We start from the raw sequence: 24074 nt of genomic DNA on the forward strand, positions 1-24074 counted from the left end.
CTTAACAGTGTCAGATACACTATGGTACACTACCTACAGTCAATTGTTCATCTGTATACCAGAGCAACATTATTATTATTACTACTACTACTACTACTACTACTTCTACTTCTACTTCAAAGGGCAATTTCAAAGCCACCGGGGGACACGGTTATGCACTTCCTCATGAGGAAAACATTTCAATAACAAGCATCACCAGCAAAAACCTCAATATTTGAATAGGCATGACTTACAAGGTACTGTGAAATAAGTTTCAGTTCACCTGAAAAATGGAGCAGTTGTGATTTATTTAAAAATGACCTTTAGGTGATGACCCATGAGAGTTCCTATCATTAACTTAATATTACACATAGCCACACATTCACTAATTTAAATGGAACATTCCCAGAACCAGAAAGTTTTTTTTAATAACTTAATAACTTGTGTTTCCCCCCCTCTTATTTCCCTTGTTCCTAGTATCTCACTAGTGACACAGCTAAACTCCCCCAGCCATGATATATGCGCAATGGACCTGTTATGTGAAATCCTGTTCACGTAACTTCTTACTGTATTGACAGACGAGAAGACAGCCTAGGGAACAATATATGCCATTTCATATAATATGGACAATTAGAGGATGCCCAAAATTACTGCAAAGAATGGATCATAGTGACCACAGCTTGTGCTCACTGATGCACTGATACTGATAATACACTGAATATACTGATGATATAGTTGAGGAACACGATCAGAAAATTTAATCTTGAGCATGAGGCATTCTGAGTGTGAGACAACAAAGTAAGTTTCTACCCTAATACTTTAGTGACAGTACCTGAACTACTTTTATTAAGGTATCCCCCCAGAAATGTACAGTAATGCTATATTTCAAAAGCCAATAAACATTGAAAATAAGACAGCCACAAAGTAAATGTAAACTTAAACAAGTAAATGAAGCCTCAGCTTCCATTGCAACAAAGTAAAGGCCAGTGGTTATTTCTATACCTTTGTCCACTGAAAATTACACTTCATCAAAGTGGTTTTTGAGTTTTCTATGAGCATTGATTTTATTGTAGACTTGAAACCTGTGTTTCCAGGATAGGCTCCGGACTGTCTCGACCATTAGGCATCCAGTTAATGACAGCGAGCAACAGTGACTTTTAGTAACTGTACAACGATTGAACTGTGATAACAAACAGGTGACTAAATGATCCAGAGTATGAACGTAGAATGTACAGTTCTCAAAAAGAATCTTCCCAATACGAGCTGAATTTTACAACTAAGACCATAATTTTGTAAACTAGTGTCAAGAAAACCATTCAAAGGAAACGTGTGTAGTTTATTCTGTCATCAGTACCAAACAATAACAAAAGGGGGAACAAAAGCAGGTGAGTAGTATCTTGTGAAGAGCACCCAAGGTCTTGTCTAAGCCCTTCACTGAAGCACACACACACTTTCAGAACCGCTTGTCCCATATGGGGTCACGGGGAACCGGAGCCTACCCGGTAACACAGGGCGTAAGGCCAGAGGGGGAGGGGACACACCCAGGACGGGACGCCAGTCCGTCGCAAGGCACCCCAAACGGGACTCGAACCCCAGACCCACCGGAGAGCAGGACCCGGTCCAACCCACTGTGCCACTGCATCCCCCCCTTCATTGAAGCGTTTAGCGAAAATGAAAACAGGAAGCTGTGCTCTTTAATCCACTGAAAGCGAAGATCCCTCATTCAGCCCAATGGAATGGAAAAAAAAGAACAACCACACAACAACAACCACCACCTTTTTTCCCCACACGAAAAGTGACCCAGAATTAAACAAAGTACCACAGACCATGATCAGGAGTAGTTATTATTTAACTATACTGGTATATATCGGGGTTTTCAATGCTGCTGGTGTTCCAGAAATGAGGGGTTTACACGTCAAAGCACAACTAAACATGACATGTTCGTCACCAGCAGCAGCCACTTCAAGTTCACCCATCAATCTGGGCTCCTCTTGTACTAGCGGCCACTGAAAATTCCTAATACACGGCATTTAGACTTTTTAAAATGTAAGCCCAAATATATGGTCACATATTTAATTTACATCGTGCTTTAATGAAAGTGAAACTTAAAGCAAGAATTTGCACCAGGGTGACCAGCTACCTGGGGGGGCCAGGACTGGGAAAGTCCTCGCGTGACTCACCCACGTGCAGCACAGAGTGAGTTGACAGTATAAATTACTTAGGTGTAACTTCGGTTTTGTGCTCGTCAAAAGCAGCCGGTGCAATATTGCCTTCATACAGTAAAGGAGAGCCGTTGGGAAGCTGCAGCAGACATTCGCACGAAGCCATGAAGACAGTGTGCTACACAGCAGCCCTCACCTTGCTCGTCTTTGCAGTCGCGAGCGTCCCGGCGGCGCGAGCCGGTCCCATCATCCCCTGGGACAGAATGACGGAATGCTCCCTCGCGCTGAACGGCGTGGCGCAACGCCTCGCGCGGGACGTAAGTCATCTTCGCGCCAGTTTGCGCTTGATAATAAGAAAGGCTACATTTGAAATTCTGGAGCTGTATACCGTACAATTTGAAACGCATCACAAAAGTTTAATATCAGCAATTGTTGTTTACATTTAGTCAATAATTAGACTCTTCTCTAGCGACGTACAACTCGAAGAATAAACAAGTCAGTGCATTTCTCATATCAGACGGTTAACCCGTTATGTCTTTGCTGTTAATTTGTTACCAAACATCGTTTTTACTGAAGATTCTCTAAAAAAAAAAAAAAAAAGTTGTAAAAAAGTGCCTTATCATACAAATCTCAAATTGTAAGTTTGCCTTAAGCAATGAATGATGAGCTAAACCGTAAACGACGACGCTTCACTCACTGATCACTGACAGAGCCGCTGCTACACTCACTGACTAGTAGCGGCCGTGAAGAAGAAGGTCTCCAGGCTAAATTGTCCTTATTTGTATCTGCAGGTGCTGGGCGCCTCGAGGCAGCTGCCGCCGAAGACGTCCGCGAGCGCGGTGCTCATTGAGCCCTGCGAGCTGTGCAGCCCCGCGAACCTGACTGCGGACTCCAGGGTAAACACTTGTTGTGTTGTGGAAGCGGCTCCATCCATCGAACTCACCTGCATCAGTTTATGTAGTTCGTTCTCTCACAGAATGCTACATCCGTGACATGTGAATCATCATGTACACCGGCTGCTAAGTAATACCGTATTTGCTCTAGTCTTCTGTGTCTTCCTTCAACTTACTGAGATGCACTATATATCTCACATGATCATGACCATCCGAACATGATGGTACCCACCTCGTGAGCTGTGCACCAGTCACACTAGGTGCGAATGTCAAAGAACAGCTCTGAACACCTTGTGATGAAGGTGACCTTGGTCAAAGTGTGAGCTCATGACAGAACTGACGCAGGCCATCGTGCCTCCGCACACACAGCAGCCCCGTTGTGACGGGCAACAATGCTCAGGAGTGGTGTGCGCACACTGGGATTTGAACCCGCAGAGGATTTCTTTTTTTCCCTACAATTTCTTTGGTAGTTTTTGACTTTCCTGTCCTTTTGACATTTGGCTTTCTTGTGTACTGATTGCTTGCAAGAGGGGGTGCGGTGGCGCGGTGGGTTGGACTGCAGTCCTACTCTCCGGTGGGTCTGGGGTTCGAGTCCTGCTTGGGGTGCCTTGTGACGGACTGGCGTCCCGTCCTGGGTGTGTCCCCTTCCCCCTCCGGCCTTACGCCCTGTGTTGCCGCGTAGGCTCCGGTTCCCCGTGACCCCATAAGGGACAAGCGGTTCTGAAAGTGTGTGTGTGTGATTGCTTGCAAAAAAAAAATCATCTTTGTCATGTTTTCTTTCTACACTTAACGCTGTATGTCCTCTGAGTCACTTTTGAAGAGTAATTTGTAAAAAAACAAAGTGAACTTGATGTCACCGCCGCTTATATTGTCTGCCTGTCGCTCCTTTGCCAGCCCTGCCTGCAGAAGATTGCTGTTGCCCTGCACAACTACACCAGGATGTTTGGAAAGGAAGGCTTGTTTGAGGGATCTACCTGGGAGGATTTGGCACATGAGGCAGCGAAAATGGCTTCTGAGCTCAGGGAGCTGCTGCACTCCAGAGTCCTGGTAATGGCACACTGACAATGAGGACCCCTCAGTGCACTTAATTTACATTAATTCATTTAAGGCTCACACTTATCCAAAGCAAACTACAATTTTAAGGTACTTACTGGTTAACCCATTTATACAGATGGATTGTTTTTATAGCAGTCCATGGTAAGTACCTAGATCAAGAGTACAGCACAAGACAAGATTAGAACCTAGATCCTTTGATTCAAAGCAGCTCTTACCACTGCTATACTTTCTGCCCCTTTATTTTCAGTATGAACCTGTTATAATAAAGGCTACCAAGCTTGCTTCAAGAACTTTAGCAGCATATGCTTTTGCAGTATATTTTGATATTTTGTTAAATGGAGAGCAGCCTGATTCGACACATTTAATGGTATAGTCCTAGGAATAACTAAGCACACTCCAGGTGCAGGAAATAGTGAAAATAACAAATTGGGCCATGAGGTTTTCTAAATCCACTTTAATGGCATGCGAGTAGTAAGCAAAATGAGACCCTCCTCCTTCGTCATAAACTGGAAAGAGCATATAGAAAACCCCATGTCAAAAAACAGATAATCCCTCCAATCTGAATAACTACCTGTTTATTACATATTTCTAGTCATAGAAAGCATTTAATTCTAGGTACAACTCTGTTCCTAGGGTGACTTCTGTATGTCTAAAGGAGGAAATTGAATATACAGATTCAACCCCTCCCCTCCCGAGCATGATGATGTAGATTTCAACGCTATCTGATAATCCACATCAAATTTTCTTTTAGTGGAGAAGTGTTCCTGGATTTCCAGCAAATATCAGTAAATTTGTCGTAAACACACACATTGACTGAAGCCGCTTGTCCCAAGTGGGGTCACGGCAAACTGGAGCCTAACCTGGCAACACAGGGCGTAAGGCTGGGGGGGGGGGAACACACCCAAGACAGGACACCAGTCCGTCACAGGGCACCCCAAGTGGGACTTGAACCCCAGACCCACCAGAGCAGGACCCAGTCAAACCTGCTGCGAGGTTGCGCCACAGCACCCCCCGAAGAGATTACTGCGAATTCAATTTGCAATTCTATCCAGTTGGTCAAAGCTAATCAATTTCACATAACTACCAGTTCAGTAGGCAAATGCAGATTAGTACTGGCATAGTCAGAGCTGCAAATGACTAACACCAAATGTGTCATTACAGCATACTGGTAGCCTGGACTCACAGGAGTCACAGAGCTCAGCCCACGTGGAGCCCCTGGTGAATGAGAGTGACAGATGGATGCTGGATGATCTGCGCCGCCACAGTGCTGAGAGGCTACTCTCATTCTCTATCCTGGCAGCCCGTGTCTTTGCAGCTGGTGATCCCGCAACACATGGTACAGCCGCTGTGGCAACCTGCATGTATGCCTGAGTCTAAGGTTGCAGGATTACTGTTCAGTATTAGGACACAGGAAAGAGCAAGTGAGCCTGTGATGTGGCTATCTCCATGTCATTGCTCCTTTTGTGTGTTGATCAATTCTGAGAGTTGCAAAAATTATGAAATTGAAAGCTAAAGCATATTTAGGAAAAATTTTGCTTTTTTTTGTGTGAATTTAGGAATTTTTTTGTGCCTTTATAGGAAAAGGTATTTATATTCAAGTTGAAATAACTTATTTCTCACTTATTTATGAAGACTTCTATTTATTTCATTATTTAACTGTTTTTATGATTCAAAAATAAAATTACATAAATAATGTGTCTTGTTTTACAGCTTAATTTATCAGTACTTTTCAATGCACATATGCTTGGCTCCATTACTTCCAGTGGAATTTTGCACACAACAGCACAAAAAAAGCATGGCATTTACCAATTATTGGAGTTTCCTAACTTTCCAGTAATTGAATTTCCCAAAACCATGGCACTGACCTGGAAAAGACAAGGAAGTTGTTTTTTTCCAAAAGTCATGCTATTCTGAAGTGCATAACTAGCTGGGTTTTTTACTACAGTATTTCACAATTGTAGAACTGGACAATTTGCATTGTGCATGTGTGAGATGACATAATTTTGTCAAGGGAGGATGATGTAAACTAGCATTCTGCTTCCTCCTGAATTAGTGTCCAGAACAAAAAAGAATCAGCACTGCCACCTGTCAGAAGCATTTATCTTCCTCCAGCAGAAAAGAGGAAGTTGTGTTTGTGACTTACACAAGGAAGTAAAGAATACGACTCACTATAGTGCAGCTGGATTCTCAAATATGAGGGTATCTTTTAGATAATACTTGTTGAGTGGTGCTGCTGTTTCATAGCACCTGGGTGGTGTGAGAGGCTGTGGGTTCAATCCCTGCTCAGTCTGTGTGGAGTTTGCATATTCTCCTCGTGTCTGCGTGGGTTTCCTCCCACAGTCCAAAGACATGCTGTTCAGGTTGACCCACAGTGTGTTCCACTGTTGTATGGATGACTGACCCATTGTAAGTCACCTTGGTGAATAAGGTGTATGGGCTGATAACACTACAGAGTTCACTGGAAGTCGCTTTGGAGAAAAGCATCTGCTAAATAAATGTGAATGTCTCAGTATTGATGATGCAAAATAATTTAAAATTTTTTTCAGTGTGGAGATTGAATTCAAAATGTGTGCTATACATGCTTAATATACCATTTTGGTTGTCCTTAGTTCCAGTGACAACACAAGTGTTTCATTACAGACCTGGCTGATCCTGCTTGATGCAAATACCACTGATAAGACAAACTTCACAGTTCTGCACCATATCTGCGTTATGTGTTAGCAAAATGGAGGCATCACACATAAAAGCTATGCACTGATAATTGTGTGTACTATGGAGGATTGGGTACTCTGAGTTTTATTTTAGATAAATTATTAATTTTATTTAGATGAATTAATATATGTAGATATTAATTTACACACAGGAGAGGACTTTTTATACTTAATTTTGCACTGCGGCTTTTAAGCTATAACACAAGGACACTATTATTCTTGTCTAACTTCGTCCACTGTGGAAAAACCGTTAAAGTAAAGGCTTTTAAAAGCCAAAGTAAATGTTTCTCAGTGGGTGTGTCCCCTCCCCTTCCAGCCTTACGCCCTGAGTTGCCGGGTTAGGCTCCGGTTCCCTGCGACCCCGTATGGGACAAGCGGTTAAGAAAGTGTGTGTGTGTGTGTGTATGTGTCTGTTTCTCAGTGTCACAGCATAATTCTTTCCCCATTACTGGAGTTTTGTACATCCTTGGATATGGGCATCTTGCTCATCCCTCTATACTGTGCTCTGTAATAAACCACAGTATACCAACATTAATACTTGATTCAAATATAGTACAGTATCATAAAAGTACATTCCTTCATTGTCATTAATTTCTTTGAAGAAACTAACCCTGCAGTAGCAGTTGGCAATTGTACTTGAGGAAACACGACCGCAAGCGTCCTTCAGCACGGGCAGCGAATCTGTTCAATTGCTTTTGTTCGCCTCATCGTCCATTGCGCCCATCAAACAGGGCAGCACTAGTGCCCTGTACTGCTTTTTTGAAGTTGGCTATTATGCCCTTAGCAGAAAGCTGAATGAAAGATGGTCTGTTGGGCGGTTCAAACACAAGCTTAACGTCTGAAAGTCACACGGCCTCAATATTTGGCGCTTCTGCGTTTATACTGTGTTGTCCAATTTCCTAAGCTACTGAATCCATATCTCTGCTGTCCTCCATGCATTTCTGTTGGTCTCATCCACCAGTAAGGGGGTGTGGTGGTGCGGTGGGTCTGGGGTTCAAGTCCCACTTGGGGTGCCTTGCGACGGGCTGGCGTCCCGTCTTGGGTGTGTCCACTCCCCCCCGGCCTTATGCCCTGTGTTGCCGGGTAGGCTCCGGTTCCCTGTGCCCCGTCTGGGGTGGGCAGGTTCAGGTGGACCTTACTCAGGGTTCCTCCTCCTCGTCCACCAGTAGCCGTCTAACAATCTTGAAGCAACGCTGCTGTTGACTTTCCACTACCGACCGCTCGCATTGCATCATGAGAGCAGCAACATTAGTCTTTCTTTCAACCTTTATATCCAGCCATTTTTGGCCTGTTTGAACGCCAGTGTCCTATCAGGAATTCTTCTCCACTACAGGCCAGTTTCCTCCAGGTAAAAAAATTTCACATGGTTTGGTCTGGACGAAAAATGGGCTTCTGAGCCGTGCGGTGCTTGCCAACACACACGTCTGTGCGCTGTAATATAAAGGTAGGACAGAACAAGCAGTAACTTCTGCGCGCAGTGCAACACTGCCGTCAAATGTGGGTTAATCGCAAAACACATGATAAAAGGTTTATCACTACACTTCACAAAAGCTTAATAGCGGCTTATCATTTAAATGTTTGTTTAAAGAATGGCGATATGATAGTGCACGACGTCGAGTGTATAATTTGGTCAATATAACTTAAGGGCGCTTTCGCACACCGCCTGCCGCAGTAATATATTCCATCGCACGTGTACACGGACCGGCACCGCAAGCACACGGCTTTACTCGACTCCCGAGAAGGCGGGGGCGGGACCATCAAACTACTGGATTTCCTGGTGACTAACAGACAAGGTAATTCGATCCCGTGCACACATCTGCCCAATCACCATCATGCGGGGGCGGGACTGCGGCGCAGCTGAATTTCCTGGTCACAGACACACAAGATGGGTCGACCCCATTCGAGCATCTGGCCAATCGGGAGCTTGCGGGGGCGGGGCTACTGCACAACGGGATTTCCTGGTCACGAACACAAGGTATGTGCCAGTCTGCTGTCTTTTGAAATATAATACGTAATCGTATTAACAACTTTCAGAATTTGGGTTTGGAACCAACGTGAAATATGGCTGCTTAAATTTAGCTAAAGCTATCCACTGAAGTTACGGAACTACGTGGAGCTACGTACCACCACAAGAGCGGAAGTGCAGTTTTCTCCAGAAACATCGCCGGCGGCCGGGCCACAACTGCATTTGTTTTGCCTTGTTATATAACAAGGCGAAATAATGTATATAATATTCCACATATTATACCTGTAATTCGCAGTTCGTACTCTTTGTGTCTGTGCTGCTTAGTTTGAAGAAGATATTGTGTGTGTCCAAGAGGTGGTGTCCCCTAGTCCCAAAAATATTTATTCTTTTTTTTGTTGTGTAACTTAAGTCAGAAAATCCATACAACATCGCATTGGGCCAAACATGTAATGTTACGGGCCACATGTTTCCAAACAGATACTCAGTCATATCTGTATTCTTTATGTATGAAACGGAAACGAAGCTGACATTACCACCAGTACTGTACATTCACATTGTTCATCTTCTAACGATGAAACACATGAATGTTACAATACAACATTTTATTTAGTAACATTGCATTTAGCAAATAAATTGGTATTGTCGCCCCGCCTTTTCCCATGCATGGCTGATCTGTGATGATAAACTTCTGGGGATGTGCAATGATGGAAGTTAGGGACATGGACTCTCTCTGACCCTCCCCCTCCCCCTCCCCCTCCCCCTCCCCAGGATGAATGTGGGCGTGGCTCACAGCGAGGTAAACCCCAACACACGGGTCATGAACAGCCGGGGCATCTGGCTGGCCTACCTGCTCTTCGTGGTTGCGCTGCACGTGGTCCTGCTGAGCATCCCTTTCCTCAGTGTGCCCCAAGTGTGGACCCTGACCAATGTCATCCACAATCTGGTGAGTTCATAGCACGTGGAGTGTGTCACGCTGCTCAGGGCTTTAAATTTGTCATGTGAAGCTGCACGGTTTGAATCCCACTCCTACTATGGTACTCTTCAGTTTGTACAGTAACAAACCTTGCTTTATAAATGGGTAAATCACTATAAAGCTGACTAATATTCTAAGACACCTTGGACAAAGGTATCAGCCAATACATGTAAATACTGCTTCTGCTAATAATGATGATGATGATATTAATTGCAGTCCATCATATTTTTTACTATTTTTTTCATGAGACAATCCTGTACCTCTGTTCAATCCACATTTACTTCATTGAGTTTTCTTGTTGCTAGGTGATGTACTTATTCCTACACACTGTGAAGGGCACCCCTTTCGAGACCCCTGACCAGGGAAAGGCACGGCTGCTGACCCACTGGGAGCAAATGGATTATGGCATCCAGTTCACTTCCTCCCGCAAGTTCCTCACCATTTCTCCTATTGTGCTGTAAGGTCCATTGAAACATCTCCTAAAAACATTGCTCTACAAGACCACAAGCTGTCTAACATACCTTTGCCGAATCTGAAAAATATCTGTAATTAGCATTAATTTTGAAGCTCTGCAGTTAAAGTACCTTACTTTTTATTGAAATGTTGCACTGAGGAATGTATTTGATTTGAGAGATTGTTTCAAAGTACACAGGTGTTTAAGCAATTTCTTGAACCCAAATTATATCTAGTTTTAGGGACAGCTGGTAGCATAGTAGTTAGAGCTACTGCTTTTGGACTCAAAGGTACTAGGTTCGATTCCCACCTTCACCTATACTACTCCTGAGCAAGGTAGTTACCCTAAATTGCTCCAGTAAAATTACCTAGTAAATAATTGTAAGTACCTTAACATTGTAAGTCACTTTGGAGAAAACTGTCAGATAAATGAGTAAATGTAGTCGTGCAGGTAGCCACAGATGCTAATGAAACGAATCACTTTTTTCATCATAATTTTGTTAAGTTATAATGATTAATTTGAACAGCAGACACTCCAGTTCAGAGTAATTTTGTATAAATAAGTTTTATGTTTAACCTGTTTAATACAGCTGGATTTTTATTGTAGAAATTCCTGTTGCTCAAGATTATAGATGTCTGTCTTGTAATCTGAACCTACAAGTCTGGTTGGTTACTAGTCTGGTACTTCTGTCACCTCTCACAGCACATCATGGCAAATAATTTAGTAGCAGAAGGTCACTTATGCTTAAGGTGGAAGTTCAGCTTCAGAGTAACACATTAGTCAAGTGTCTTCTGTTCTCTGTGTTCTTTAGGTACATCCTGGCCAGTTTCTACACCAAGTATGATGCCACACACTTCTTAGTCAACACAAGCTCTCTCCTGAGTGTACTTCTTCCCAAACTCCCACAATTCCATGGGGTGCGCATATTTGGGATCAACAAATACTAAGGGAACCAGGATTGCATCAGAAGAGTGGCCTGTTTCTAGACAGGTTGTCTCAGGTCCAGCATTGTGAGATGAAGGTGAAGATGAGGTACAGATGCTCGGAACTGTTGCACTGGAGAGGTTTTTTGAAATGTTTCGATGCCCTATTTTGGCAAGAAAGCTAAACAAAGGAGATTTGTTGGATGAGCTGTACATTTGGTTTTGTGTGTGTTATAGTTCACACAACTCAGTGCTGCACCTTTACTTTTCTTCCTGCTGTAGTTTTCCTGGGTTTTCCCTTTGAACATTTCATTCTGTGTGTTCATATTGATATGTTTTTGTCAGTGTCTGTGTCTTACAAGCTGTGGACAACAAGATCCTGTTTACTAGGCATTCAGTCAATGATATTTTATTCATTTCAAATACTTGTCAAAATTGAAAAGTTGATTAATACTAATGCAAAATTAAGCAGCTTTAATAACATCCTGTCCCTTTTTACTTACATTACATTCCAGTTTGTTTTTTTTTTTATTGCCAGCCTTCTGATTCCTTCAATAAATTTGCCTGATGCAGGTCTCTTGTTCAGAGGATTTAAGTGAAATGCTGTAGAAAAACAATTGTTTTGCTTTCACTTAAAACTGTAGTCATGGATGTTAACAAGGTGATACGAAGTTGCTGTGCTCTGTCTAATCAGAATTGTGCCTTTTGTATAGTTTTATTTATTGACATTTTTTTTTCTTTTTTGTTGGATTGTGTTGCCTCTTTAGTCGTACCATGTGGTCTCCTGTTGCTGTAAATTTCCATGCCTGTTGTTGTCAGTACACTCTTAAAAATGGTTTCTCTAGACAGGCAACAGTTTCCCACACATTCTAGCTGATATCCATGTTTTTCATGACAGAGGAAGTTAAGAAATAAGTCCCCTTTTTTGGCAGCAAGTCAGTTGAAAAATGTTAGAGAGGGAAAATTTGGGAAAATTTACAAGTGTAGACATAGCAGGATGTTTCCATGGTTTTAAAAGACCTGGAGAAAACTTTATTTTTTCCAACTATATGATATATTGTGTGAACCATTGTCCTGAGAAATATCAGATGTCCTTTTAGTCATGAACTGTAGAGTGATGTGAAAAACTTCCCTTTGTTGTGAAGGATGTAAATTCATGTCTCATACTCCATTCATACACTCCAGCCAATGCTGTTGTTAAAGCAGCCTTATCGAGTATAATTTGATTCACTTTAACCTATTGAACGAGTGGAGGTGATAAGCAATCAGCACTGACTTTGTCAAGATTTGTAGCTTGCTTGTGTTTTGGTGACAACAGTGGTCAGATGGTGAAGATATTCTTCTATCATGACTAATTTCTAGACAAATAAATGTTGAATATTGGCAAAAACATCATGATTACCAGCGGGTATGTAAAGGATTCAAATATGGCACAGTACTTACAGCAAGGCCCTGTTTAATTGGTTAACTGTCCATCTGCCCTGCTGGTCTTACCTGTTTGACTTTATACTTGAGCTGGTACTGTAAGGGTTATTCAAATGCCAGGTGGTGTCTGATATTCATATTCAATATTCATTCACAATATGCTATTTTTGTGTAGGAGAAAATATTTTGTTTTTCTTGAATTTTTTTAAATGGTTTTTGGTTGCATCACATTACTGCATATTTTAAGGTTAAAATCCTCCTTTATCCCAATGGCCTTGGGTTGAAAATGACTTTTATATTTTAAAGTTTTTGAATATTATAAGTTCAACAGTATTTAAAGTGTGTTATGACCAACTGATTGTAGCTATAATATACATATATCAAGCTACAGTATGACTTGCAAAAAGGGCTTTTTATACATCTAAGCTCTTAATAAATTAGGCTTTATTGCTTCTACTTATTTCTGTGTAACCATCCAATTTGCACATATCAATTTGTTTTGGAAATAAAAATATTCAGTTAATTTTTAATTGTGTTCCTTGTAATTAAAAGTTTTAATATTAAATGAATACTTTGCAATAATAATTATATCAAGATTTGCAGCAGAACTTTTAGCAAATGCTAAATCATTATGCTAACTGCACAAAAATGTATTATTGAAATACATCATCAAAACCAAGTAAAATTTCTGCTGTCTAGAATTTATTGTAACGTTTTACCAAAACAAATGCTCAGCTCATGACTAAATGAGACTGTACTCCTAACAGCTTTAATCATTAAACTTTGTAATGTTAATCTGCCCCCTGGCTAATTTATTTCTGAGCAAATTTGTGAGGTCTTGTTTTCGGAGTTATTCCAATTTGGTATTTTTAGGTTACAAATTTTATCTAAAATTATGCAGAGATTTTTTTTCTGTCTCTTTATGACAGTCTCAGAAGATGTGTATAGGAACTTATGAGATTCAGCGCTAAAGGTCACTGTTGCTTGTACAATTTCTAAATGAGCAAAGAAGGAAGGAGTTAAATTCACAGAAGCACATAATGGAAATAATTTGAAGGCAACCTTTACCTGCTGATGCTGCAAATTCTATTCAAATTCCTTCATGTGGAGGAAGGACAGTAACCCCTAAACTGTTGACAGCATGGTTCAGCTAAAGGGCACCTGAACCAATTTTTTTTTTTTTTTTTTTTTAAAGTTATACATGTAAGTTGTGTGTGTATACATTTATATACACACATACATATACTGTATATAGATGTAACAATGTAAGTCATACCCTGCAAAAAAAAATCATGCTATACAATACACTACAATCAACTTATAAATAGGGTAATGTATGAGAAGGTAGGAATATCATAAATTCACAGGATAAATTATTTGTAACAAGCTGAAGCTAGTCTGGCCAACTGAAAATAGCCTTAAAATAGCAAAATGGGGTCAAGTTTAATGCATCTTTGAAGAATTCCATTAAAACAGTTTTGCAGCTGGTAACTGCAGTGCCTCGCCATCACCTCGGCTATGCATTTGGACGTGGGTTCAAATCTGGCATAGACTTTTTGGAGTCCGCATGTTCCCCCTGTGTTAGCATGTGTATCAGGAGATTTGAGGACTCTAAATGTCCTGTAGTGTGTGTGTGTGTGTGTGTGTGTGTGTGTTACACTGATCTATAGATGCGTGAATCACTGTAGGGAGTTCAGCAGAACGTGTCCAACACTAAGTCACCTTGGATAAAGGTGTCACATAAATACTAATCATTTTAAGTCACTTTAGAGAAAAGCATCTGCCAAATAAACAAATGTAAATAACAGAGGGCTGAGATATGAGGGAAGACTGGGAAACAGGAGAGAGAGAGAGAGAGAGAGAGAGAGAGAGAGAGCAGCCTTCACACAGGATTGTGGGGGAGCATGGAAATGCGCGTTGGGATTCCGGCTGCAGGGCAGGCCTCCAGACCGTGGGAAGTCCCCTTGCATTGCACAGGTTGTTATCTGACACACGCAGATACACACAGATAGGACTGAGGGAATCCCCCCTCCCCCTACCCTACAGGGAGGCTGTGTGTGTTGCAATTCCACAGCAGTGTCTTCCTAGTAGTGCGTACAGGGGTTTTGTTTCCTGGGCGGGAAGTAGTGGTGGTGGAAAGGTGGGCGGAGGCAGGGAATTGCACCTTGTTGCTAATTTGCCTATTTTATCAAACATGCCCATCTGAAAGATGGGGGAAACACATTCAAATGACCTCATACAGCATGACCGCTGGAGGAAGAACTGGAGGAATCCTTGAAAAAAAAAAAAAAAAAACAAAAAAGGGTAGGAGGTGGTGCCATCGCGGACAAATTCCAAACAATTTCCGTGTCACTTGTAGCTCGAGCGAAGCGCGTTTGCCTGATCTTTGGTGCGAGGTGAACGCAAGTGGGTCATGAAAAACAAAACCAGGCAAGAAAGAGAGCTCTAAACCTGGGTCTTTCGTGGACTTTTATGCAATGATTTGCGGCTCGTGAAAACCACACTTCCCCTGAAGGTCACGTCACCATAAAACTTGAATTGTTCAGATCAACATGAGTCAGCAGGTGGTCAGTCTGTGGCCAGTCTGCTGAATCCTGATGAGTTAGTGCATTTCATTTCCTGCTTTCAACAATTGCGGTCATTTTTACACTTACAGTAAAAGAAAGGCTTGAAGTGGATTGCAGCCACAGCAGAGTCCACATGTATTTAGACATGAAGAAAGAAAAAAAAAAAATCTTTGCAACATCTGGGATTCCCTTATAATCTTTGACCATTTACATTTATTTAGCCTCTTTCTCTCTAAAGTGACTTACAATGTTAAGCAATATACAATTATCCATCTATTTATATAGCAGGGTCATTTTTACTGCAAAAATTCAGGATTCGTACCTTTCTCAAAGGTACTACAAGGCAACCAGAATCTTGAATGTAAGGTGATGTAAAGTAACAACACTACCAGCTGACCCTATCGAAGTACTGAATGGAGAAAAACAGGTTAGCCTCTGAGATGACATTGAGATGACAACACTTGGCACTGAGTAGATTACTATAGTCTTTCAATATGTCTAAAATATTACATTAGCAGGGATGCACAAAATTACACCTTTAGCTGCAGTGACTGCAACAACATACTTGTAGCTGTTGACTGGGGTCTCACATCAATGTGAAGGAATTTTATTATACTCCTCCATACAGAACTTCTTTATCTCTGCAACATTTGCAGGTTTTCAAGCACAAACAGCTCTGTTCAGGTCTTGCTGAAGCAACTTAGTTGGATTTAGATCAGGACTTTAACTAAGCTATTTAACTTTTTTCAGCAATTCTGATTTTGACTTGCTTGTATGTTTGAGATCATCGTCTTGCTGCATGATCCAGCTGAGATTTAACTTCAACTCATGCACTGAGGGCCTGACATTCTCCTTTAGAAATTTCTGATACAAAGAAATATTCATGGTCCCTTCAATGATATTAAGGCATCCAGGTCCTGTGGCAGATTATCACACAGTCACCACTATGCTTGACTATTGATAGAAGTTTCTTACTCTGTCAGCATTCAGGTGATTTCAGGTAAACTAAAGCAAATCACTGGTTTCAACCTTTTCACTCTCTTGTGTATCCCATTTTGGCAAAATTTCTTATTATGCAGTCATGAACATTGACTTGAGTTGAGATAAGAGATACCTGCAGTTCCCTGGATGTTGTTCTCTGGTTCTTTTTGCACTCATTAATGATTTTACATCTTGCTCCTAAAGATTCACTTTGAGACATTCTTCATTTGATGTGTGGCTCTGACTGTGTTTCCCTTTAGGTTTAGAGCATTAGAAATGACTATATTACCCTGTCTAGACATAAATTTTATACACTGGTCTTTACAAATGTCCTCTGAGCTAAGAATGAAATGCCTCTATGAAGCTGTTTTGCCAACTGGACTTTTGTTAAGCCATGGCCCAGCCATGTAAAATCAGTCCCAATTATCTGACAGTTGACTTTCCTTGCCCCCTTACTTAGCATTTACTCCCTTAACTTGAATCAACCTTTTTTCCACACCTACAATTGCACATTTACTTCAACACCAAAAAATGACATAATGATGACATAATTTTTCCTCTCAGACTCCATTCACTAGAACAAACACAAAGATGACAAATTCTGCCATCAAAAAGCTGCAAAATCAGAAAACTGAAAAATGGCAAATTCTTTTTCACAACACTGTATAAGCCATCAAGCAGACATCCCTTGACCAATGAAACACTGCAGTCCCCATTATGTAGGAAATGAACTTTACTTTCGAAACAAGACAGATAAAGAAAATTACTCAGCATATTATCTACCACCTTCAGAGTAAAAATGTCTACCTCTTCTGTATATGGCAAAATTGTTTTCCACATTTTAATACCAGATTGTCACAGACATACATTTTTGCATATGATTTATAAAATAACCAATTCTTTTATTCATATAACTCTGAGCTCAAATTAGTCATCCGATTCAATCCAAGCTGTACAGTGCAACTTTGTTTTTATTCTATCACCCATTACCAATGCTACTGTAGTAGGGCACAGCACAAAAAAATAACTGTGGTTACCTGTCTTTCTTTTGGCCCCATGACTTTCACCCCGAATCCTGCATGCACAAAAGCTAATATTTTGTTCATACAGTAAAAGTGCACAAGGGAACCATTATATGCGGCGACAAATTTATGGGTAAAAAAAAAAAGAAAATCCCAAGAGTCTCTGACAGGTTTTAAGAAGTGGTGTGAATTCATTTCAAAAAGTAAACACTGATGAACAGGCAACCAGTCAAGCGTTCTCAGATCAGTATCCTATAACCAACTGTGGTTCACAAGATTCACACAACGTGTAAAACCTTTGAAAGGACAGAAAGTAGACCAAGGCCAAATTAAAAACCACACATGTATTCTACACAAAACATATGTGATATGTAAATTAGTTTTCACTGCTTTATAAATGATTTCTGAACTCATTAATATGCGAATAAATTATGTCCCTCGTAAGAAGGGGGGGAAAACCACACAGCCAAGAAAACCACAAAAGAATAAATGAAGCATCTTTAAAATCTCCAGCATCTTCAGCCTTATCTTAATAATAAACAAAAAAACTAAAAAGAATGTTTTAGTTAAATACAGAAAAGGATTTTACTTTCAAAAGTTACTGCCACATCCCACTTATTTCAAAAGTCCATATTCTTCTACATTAGCATACACTATATCATATGCTAAGAATTGTGCATGGACAAATATTCAGCACACACTGCTGTGCTAAAATTCACAAGGCAATTTTATGTAACATGTATTGCTTCATGTCAAGTGTTCATTCCCAGATCTCCTTGTTTTCTTTTAGATCTCAAGCTGCTTGTGTAAGTTGTATTATCAATATTAAGAGCAGAAAGGCAAGGTCATTACAATTTTAACATTGGTTTTCTTGTGCAAGGTTTAATTTTTAAAGATTTCTCACTATAACGTCTGATTTCCAAAGCAAAAACGTGGAAACTGACAGTGAAGTTAACTGAAATTATTTAGCAACAATTTAAGAAAGTGCCTCTATTGTCAAGCCACAGTTCATCATCATAAATTGATGTTTTTTAATATTAAATAAGACAAGGAAAAGATATGGTCAATGCTATGTGAGAACAGATCTACCCAAAAGGGGAGAAACATGTGGGTAGGACTCCAAACCAGAGCTCTGGGCACTGCCCTGCAGCGATTCCCTAGGAAGTCCACTACCAGGTCATGCCTGTCGGAGGACATAAGCACTCCAAACCAATCACTGCTCACACAGGGTAGCCCTGACTGCCCTGCCAAGGACAACACACACCTGTGCCACAGCCTTAGGAGCATCCAGAAGAAGGTGGTTCTAATACCATCTATGTTCACTTTGGCCATTCTGTCAAGCTTTGAGTTTTAGTCATATGGCTACATTTCCATATTACAAAACAAAAAAAAAAAGAAAAGATGAATCCTTTCCCCTTGTCTCATGCTTAGTCTGACAATGTTCACCTCTAAACTAACCCTATCGAGACAGGGCATGGTGACCCGAACCAAACTCCCAACACATATCACAACTTCTGGGGCTCCTCCGAACTTGGTGTTCACCTCTGGAAGGGCCTGCGCACCTTCTTCCTTCTACGAGTGGCCTTGGCACCTTCAGACCGTGGCCCGCCAGGGCCGAAGGAGCCTGTTTGTGAAGGAGGGGTCGTAAAAGAGCTCCCCGCAGTGGCAGCTGGACCATGGGGCTGGTGGGGTGGTGGTGTGTTGGAAAAAAAGCCCCCACTGGCCCCCATACCGTTAGAAGGTGTCCCTTGAAAGATGCGATTAAAGAAGTCCTGCAGGTCAGCTGGAGAAGCTGGGCCAGGAGGAGATTCAGACAGGTCCCTGGACCAAGGAGAATCAGAACCAGAGTCAGGACATGTTTCCGTGTACAACACTGTCACACCTACATACAGACAATGGTGCAGTCACACTGACAGGTGTAGCACCAATAAAAAAAAATATGTCAAAGCAGCTTTATCATGGAAGGATAAGTAGTACTTGTGGCGTGTGGCGCTGCTGCTGTTCTTGGAACCAAAGGAAATGTGGTAGGGCACACGGTGGGAGTCAGGAGAGATCCCAATGCGCTGGCAACCAGCCCACTCTGCAGACATGTGGAGGAAAACATGAATATTCAGAAGTCAAGATTTAGGATAGATTTAATTTGGGTCTATAGAGTAAAAACTGTTTATGTTTCATTTTTTTTCCCCCAACTTTAAGCATACGAGCAGGTTCAGGTCAGAGACAAGAGCTAGAAGGGGATAGCAGTAAGACAGGGGGCAGTACCTGTGATGTCATACACCTTTCCATCTATGAGGGCAAAGTAGGTGATGCGAAGACCCAACATGCTGGATTCAGCCCAGAAATCACCTTCCTCCGCGCTGTGGTGCGTGTTGCACTCGGCACAGAATCGGGCCTGGCTGGGGTCCCGCTCCATTTCAAACCTCCTATTCAGAAAAAAGTGAGTAATGAACACTTAATACATTTCAGTAGAAGTAAACCTTGGCATTCAAGGAAAGTGGTTTGGAACAATGAACAGGGTCTTCAAACTGATGACTGTCAGTGTGTAAACCTGCCCATGGCACACTGCATGAGCAGCAAAGACAGGGAAGCAAGTGCCATATTGTTTACAGTGGCTGCCTTCCACCTGAAAGACCTGTTTGAATCCCCAAGAGACCTCAGAAGTCAAGAGATGTAATATTCTTGATCAGATTACTTACCCTGAATTGCTCCAGAAAAAATTACTCAGATGAATGTTAAAATTGCTGTAAATGCCTTACTGTATACACACACACAGGCAGAAACCGTTTGTCCTAAGCGGGGTTGTGGCAAACCGGAGCCTAACCTGGCAACACAGGGCACAAGGCTGGAGGGGGAGGGGACACACTCAGAACGGGACGCCAGTCTGCCGCAAGGCACCCCAAGCAAGACTCGAACCCCAGACCCACTAGAGAGCGGTACTATTAGGCAAACTGCACACTATCACTTCAACTATATGCTTAGATGCCACAATACATCTTTTGCAGCCAGTGCAACTGACTATCATTGAATAGCTCAAGACTGTCAAAGGTCATTCATAAATGACAGGAAAGGTCACTTGAAAAGGCTGTCTTCAAAACCCAAAATTACCTTCGGATACCTGTGAATGCCTACTCAACAGTCTACCACTCTCCAGCAACTTGACATACCTGTGTTTGCCCTCACATCGAGTGCACATCATGGTGTTCATGGCCTCCTTCAAGTCCTCCTGCAGCTTGGCAAGGAACTCATTCATGGACTTGGAGAGCTCCGACTCTGCCATGCGTCGCCTACAAAAGCAGTGGAGAAAACTCATATGGTTTATAATACTGTGCAGAGCACAGTGAAGGTGGCTGGGAAGATGAGAATTAATTAGCTTAACTACAATGTCATGAAACAGTACACTCACCACTTACATAAGAAGGTCCCATACAACAAAACAGAGATCTTGTGTAATGGTATGTAAGTATTCTGCACAGTAAAAGGTACAGGCAGTGAACTACTCAATGTATCATAAACATCCATGAGCCAAACTGTTAAAATGTTTCCCATAAAATGTTAAAAAGAAAATGAAAAAGCCATTGAGAAAGGTTCCAAACAAAAAAAAATAAAAAGGAAAACGTAACTAACAGAAAATTCTACATACAGCCATAACAAAAAATATTAACTGGATACAGTCACAATGGGAAGTTGCGTAATGGGGTGATAACACAAAACTATCTTGTCATCCGAGGGATGAGTGCATTTGTCTCAATTATTATTCTTGTTTTTTTTTTTTTTCAGCATAGTTGACATAGAATGTCATCTGACCTTCAACCAACAAAAAAACATTAACAGCAACATGAAACCAAATACTCATGAAAGGATGATGAAAAAACAAAGTAGGAGCTCTCTCACAGTACTATACATTAATGCCATTTTAGACAGCAGCAACTTAAAAAAACTTTGACTAAAAAAACCATTATCTGTACTTCCCTATACAACATACATATATGATTATGTATGATGTAAATGTAATGATCATGTAATAATCATATAAATGTAAATGATTAATCTAAGGAAAACAAGCTAAATAAACATACCATCACTCTACTAGTCCAACATCTCAAAAAACTGCTGATTTACAAGTCAGTGAATTTAATACGCAGAAATAAATTCACTGTATGTGCTTTACATGGACTCATTTAATTCAAAAACATTGCAAAAGATCCCTTGACAATAGGAAAATATAAATGATTAAAAATGAATTATACTGGAGTGCTACTCACATCTGATATTCCCTGCGTGTCTCTGGGTTACTAACTATGTCCCAAGCAGCTCTTAAGACCTTAAATGCATCTCCAGCACTGGGGTGCTTGTTCTTGTCTGGATGAACCTAAGGGGCACAGAAACTGAGCATGAGAAACTAAAATTAAGGATATATTTAAGAGGATAACCTGTATTCAGTGAGGTGGCAACACCTGCATTTTCATACTTATGTGTTCTTAATGTATACTGTACTGGAAAGGAATATCTGTTATTACACCACTACTGAGTAAAGGAATAGTAGCTAAACCTTTGCAGTGTAATGCACTGTGAGTTCTTACTACCTTATACTATTGATACTGTATTACAAGATAATAAATATGACCTTTACACAATTTTGTGCAGTAGTATTTTTCCTACCCTCTATTGTTGCAACATTACATTGTAAGGAATAAAAGTGAGCGAAACACATCTGTGAAACAAGTAGACTTACACTGCCCTCTAGTGTTTCAGTGGTCTAACATACCAGGGCAAGGAAGTTAAATTGTACTTCACAATTAATCAGCTAAATAAATCGGAAAATAATTTTGAATAGCTCAACATTTGTCAGTCACTTTGATGAAAAATATCAGCTGAATACATAAATGTCGAGGGAGAACAATAATAGCAACAGGGGGTCCCTTCAATGGCCCTGGCAACTCACAAGAACAGCTAGTTGCCTGTAGGCTCTCTTCAACTCAGGGTCACTGGCATCTGCCTCCACTCCAAGTACAGCGAAAGGATCCAGCTCATCCTCGGGAATGTGTGCCAAAGTGAGCAGTCTTTCCAGCTCCTGTCCAGCATAAACTCTTCCTGCCTCACTCAGAGGCTTTGGAGTAGAAGGAGATTCCTGGCTGCCACTTCGGGCTTTTTCCCACATCACAGTGACCCATCCGAAAACCCTTGAGTGCCAAAGTGAAGCCCACCACTGGCGGCCTCGCTCTCCACCCAGCTTCCCAAGAAAGCCACTCAACCACACAGAGCCCAGGAGCACAGTCATGTGGAAAACACGCAGACAGGAAAGACCCAGCCTGTAGCCCCACGTTGCCGCTCCCACCGTCCACGCTGTCAGGGCAAGTACTGCACAGCTCATGCACTGCAAAAAATGACTGGCCTCTGCCTTCATAGCTGGTAGATCCGTGGCTTTGCAAAGCAACTGGGAGCAAGAGTTGCAGAGCACCAGCCCAGCAGCCTCCACCCCCTCCCCACAACGGTGAGCAGCCATGACAATGAGGTCCACCACCATGGCAACACAGGACAGGCACCAAGGGCACAGGAAATCAGCCAGCAGCCTGTGGCAGCTGTGGGCAATGCGGGACACTACCAGCCTGCCAAGAGCTCCCTGATGATGCTGATGGGTCCGCCGCCTGGCCTGTCTCTGCCGCCCCCCAGAAGAAGAGGTCAGTTTGGAAAAAAATGACACTGCCTGCTGGCTCTGTTCTGCATCTCCAGAGAGAGATGTCAAAACCCCACTGCTCCGCCTCTGGCCTCTTTTCCCTCCAGCAGACCGGCGTGCACTTGAGACCCTCCGTGTTCTTGAATCCCTGCTCTCACTTCCTCCGCACACTCTCTGCTCCTCCTTGTCATCAAAATCCCTCTCACATTTGCTGTGTCCAGGGAATTTTCCCTCCTCCTCCTCCTGTCTTCCACTGGCTCTCTCACTCTCTCCAAAAGCTTCAAAGACAGTCCCACTACTCTCCTCCTGCTGAAAAGTGGAAGTGTCCTGACAGGAGGAGACAACCTCAGAGCTACCCACCGCTTCTCCAGCAGAAACGCAGTGGCAGCTCCCCTTCCGTACACACTCTCCAGATTCAACAGCTCTGTTAAGCACACAGCAGAAGCTATCAGAGTAGTGAGGACACCCACACCTTGAGGGAGACGCTTTGGATATCCCCAGGTCTACATTCTCAAGCTCATTCAGGGAGTGTGCAGCCTTTGTCTGTTCTTGCGCTGGCTGCTGGAAGATCTCCTCATCCTGTAGGCCATCCTTCATGGACTCAAAGGCATCGCCTTTCACCACGGGCCTATCCCTGTCCTCCATGCCTTCGCCTGACTCCAGAACAGCGGCAGCACAGGACTGACAGGGGTGCAGCAGCTCATGATACACTATGTTCCCTGGGCGGCTGCCTCCCATGCCAGCAGCCTGAGGCCCACACTTGGTCTCCTGGGCATTCCTTGGCACAACGCAAGGCGTATCCATCCCAGGCCACAGGTCTCAGGGCCTTCATGTCCCTCCAAACATCTTTCACCTGAAGAGGGGAAGAGACATGCAGTTAGAAGAGGCAGCGAACAACTAACGTACTGCTGCAGCCTCATGTAATTTTCCTCTAAGATCAATAAAGCATCTGTCTATCTCTCCTTCAAATTTCATAAAGCTCTCATCTATCTCTCATCTAAGGGACTCAATCATCAAAACTATCAGGGGATAGCAGCCATGCTGAGCACTGCAACTTTCGAATTTAAATTAAAGCTAACAAAAAAGTTAGATTTAACGACTTGTATCAATTGCAGCAATGCTTTGTGCAATGCCGCAACAAGGAAACCGACACAAAAGGTAAAGGCACACAAATATTCCATATGATTATGATATGAGTGGTGTGATTCGTTGAAGGAAATCTCGAAGGTCCCCAATGAATCCCCCCGTCCAGCGCGCGCCGCGGGTTTGTCGGCTTAGCCTTTAGCTG

The 24074-nt window shown here is 42.1% G+C and overlaps 3 protein-coding genes across 3 annotated transcripts; 2 read left to right on the forward strand and 1 right to left on the reverse strand.

Annotated features, from left to right (window-relative positions):
• The first annotated feature begins 2305 nt into the window (after nt 1-2305).
• Nucleotides 2306-5461, forward strand: LOC108939134 (uncharacterized). Its single transcript, XM_018760269.1, has 4 exons — nt 2306-2458; nt 2933-3037; nt 3929-4081; nt 5252-5461. Exons 1-4 carry the CDS (start codon nt 2306-2308, stop codon nt 5459-5461), a joined length of 621 nt encoding a protein of 206 aa, XP_018615785.1.
• Nucleotides 5462-8708: 3247 nt separating this feature from the next.
• On the forward strand, nt 8709-12854 carry ormdl2 (ORMDL sphingolipid biosynthesis regulator 2). Its single transcript, XM_018760295.1, has 4 exons — nt 8709-8776; nt 9536-9710; nt 10046-10197; nt 11006-12854. The coding sequence occupies exons 2-4, from the start codon at nt 9537-9539 to the stop codon at nt 11139-11141; spliced, it is 462 nt and encodes a 153-aa protein (XP_018615811.1). The 5' UTR covers nt 8709-8776; nt 9536; the 3' UTR covers nt 11142-12854.
• Nucleotides 12855-15906: 3052 nt separating this feature from the next.
• On the reverse strand, nt 15907-23590 carry LOC108939135 (dnaJ homolog subfamily C member 14-like). The gene is made up of 6 exons (XM_018760270.1): nt 22055-23590; nt 21375-21481; nt 20277-20396; nt 19375-19535; nt 19090-19192; nt 15907-18933 (listed from the first exon to the last, which is right to left on the reverse strand). Exons 1-6 carry the CDS (start codon nt 23588-23590, stop codon nt 18651-18653), a joined length of 2310 nt encoding a protein of 769 aa, XP_018615786.1. The 3' UTR covers nt 15907-18650.
• Nucleotides 23591-24074: the final 484 nt, after the last annotated feature.

Source organism: Scleropages formosus, chromosome 19, assembly GCF_900964775.1.
Source record: "Scleropages formosus chromosome 19, fSclFor1.1, whole genome shotgun sequence".
NCBI lineage: Eukaryota > Metazoa > Chordata > Actinopteri > Osteoglossiformes > Osteoglossidae > Scleropages > Scleropages formosus.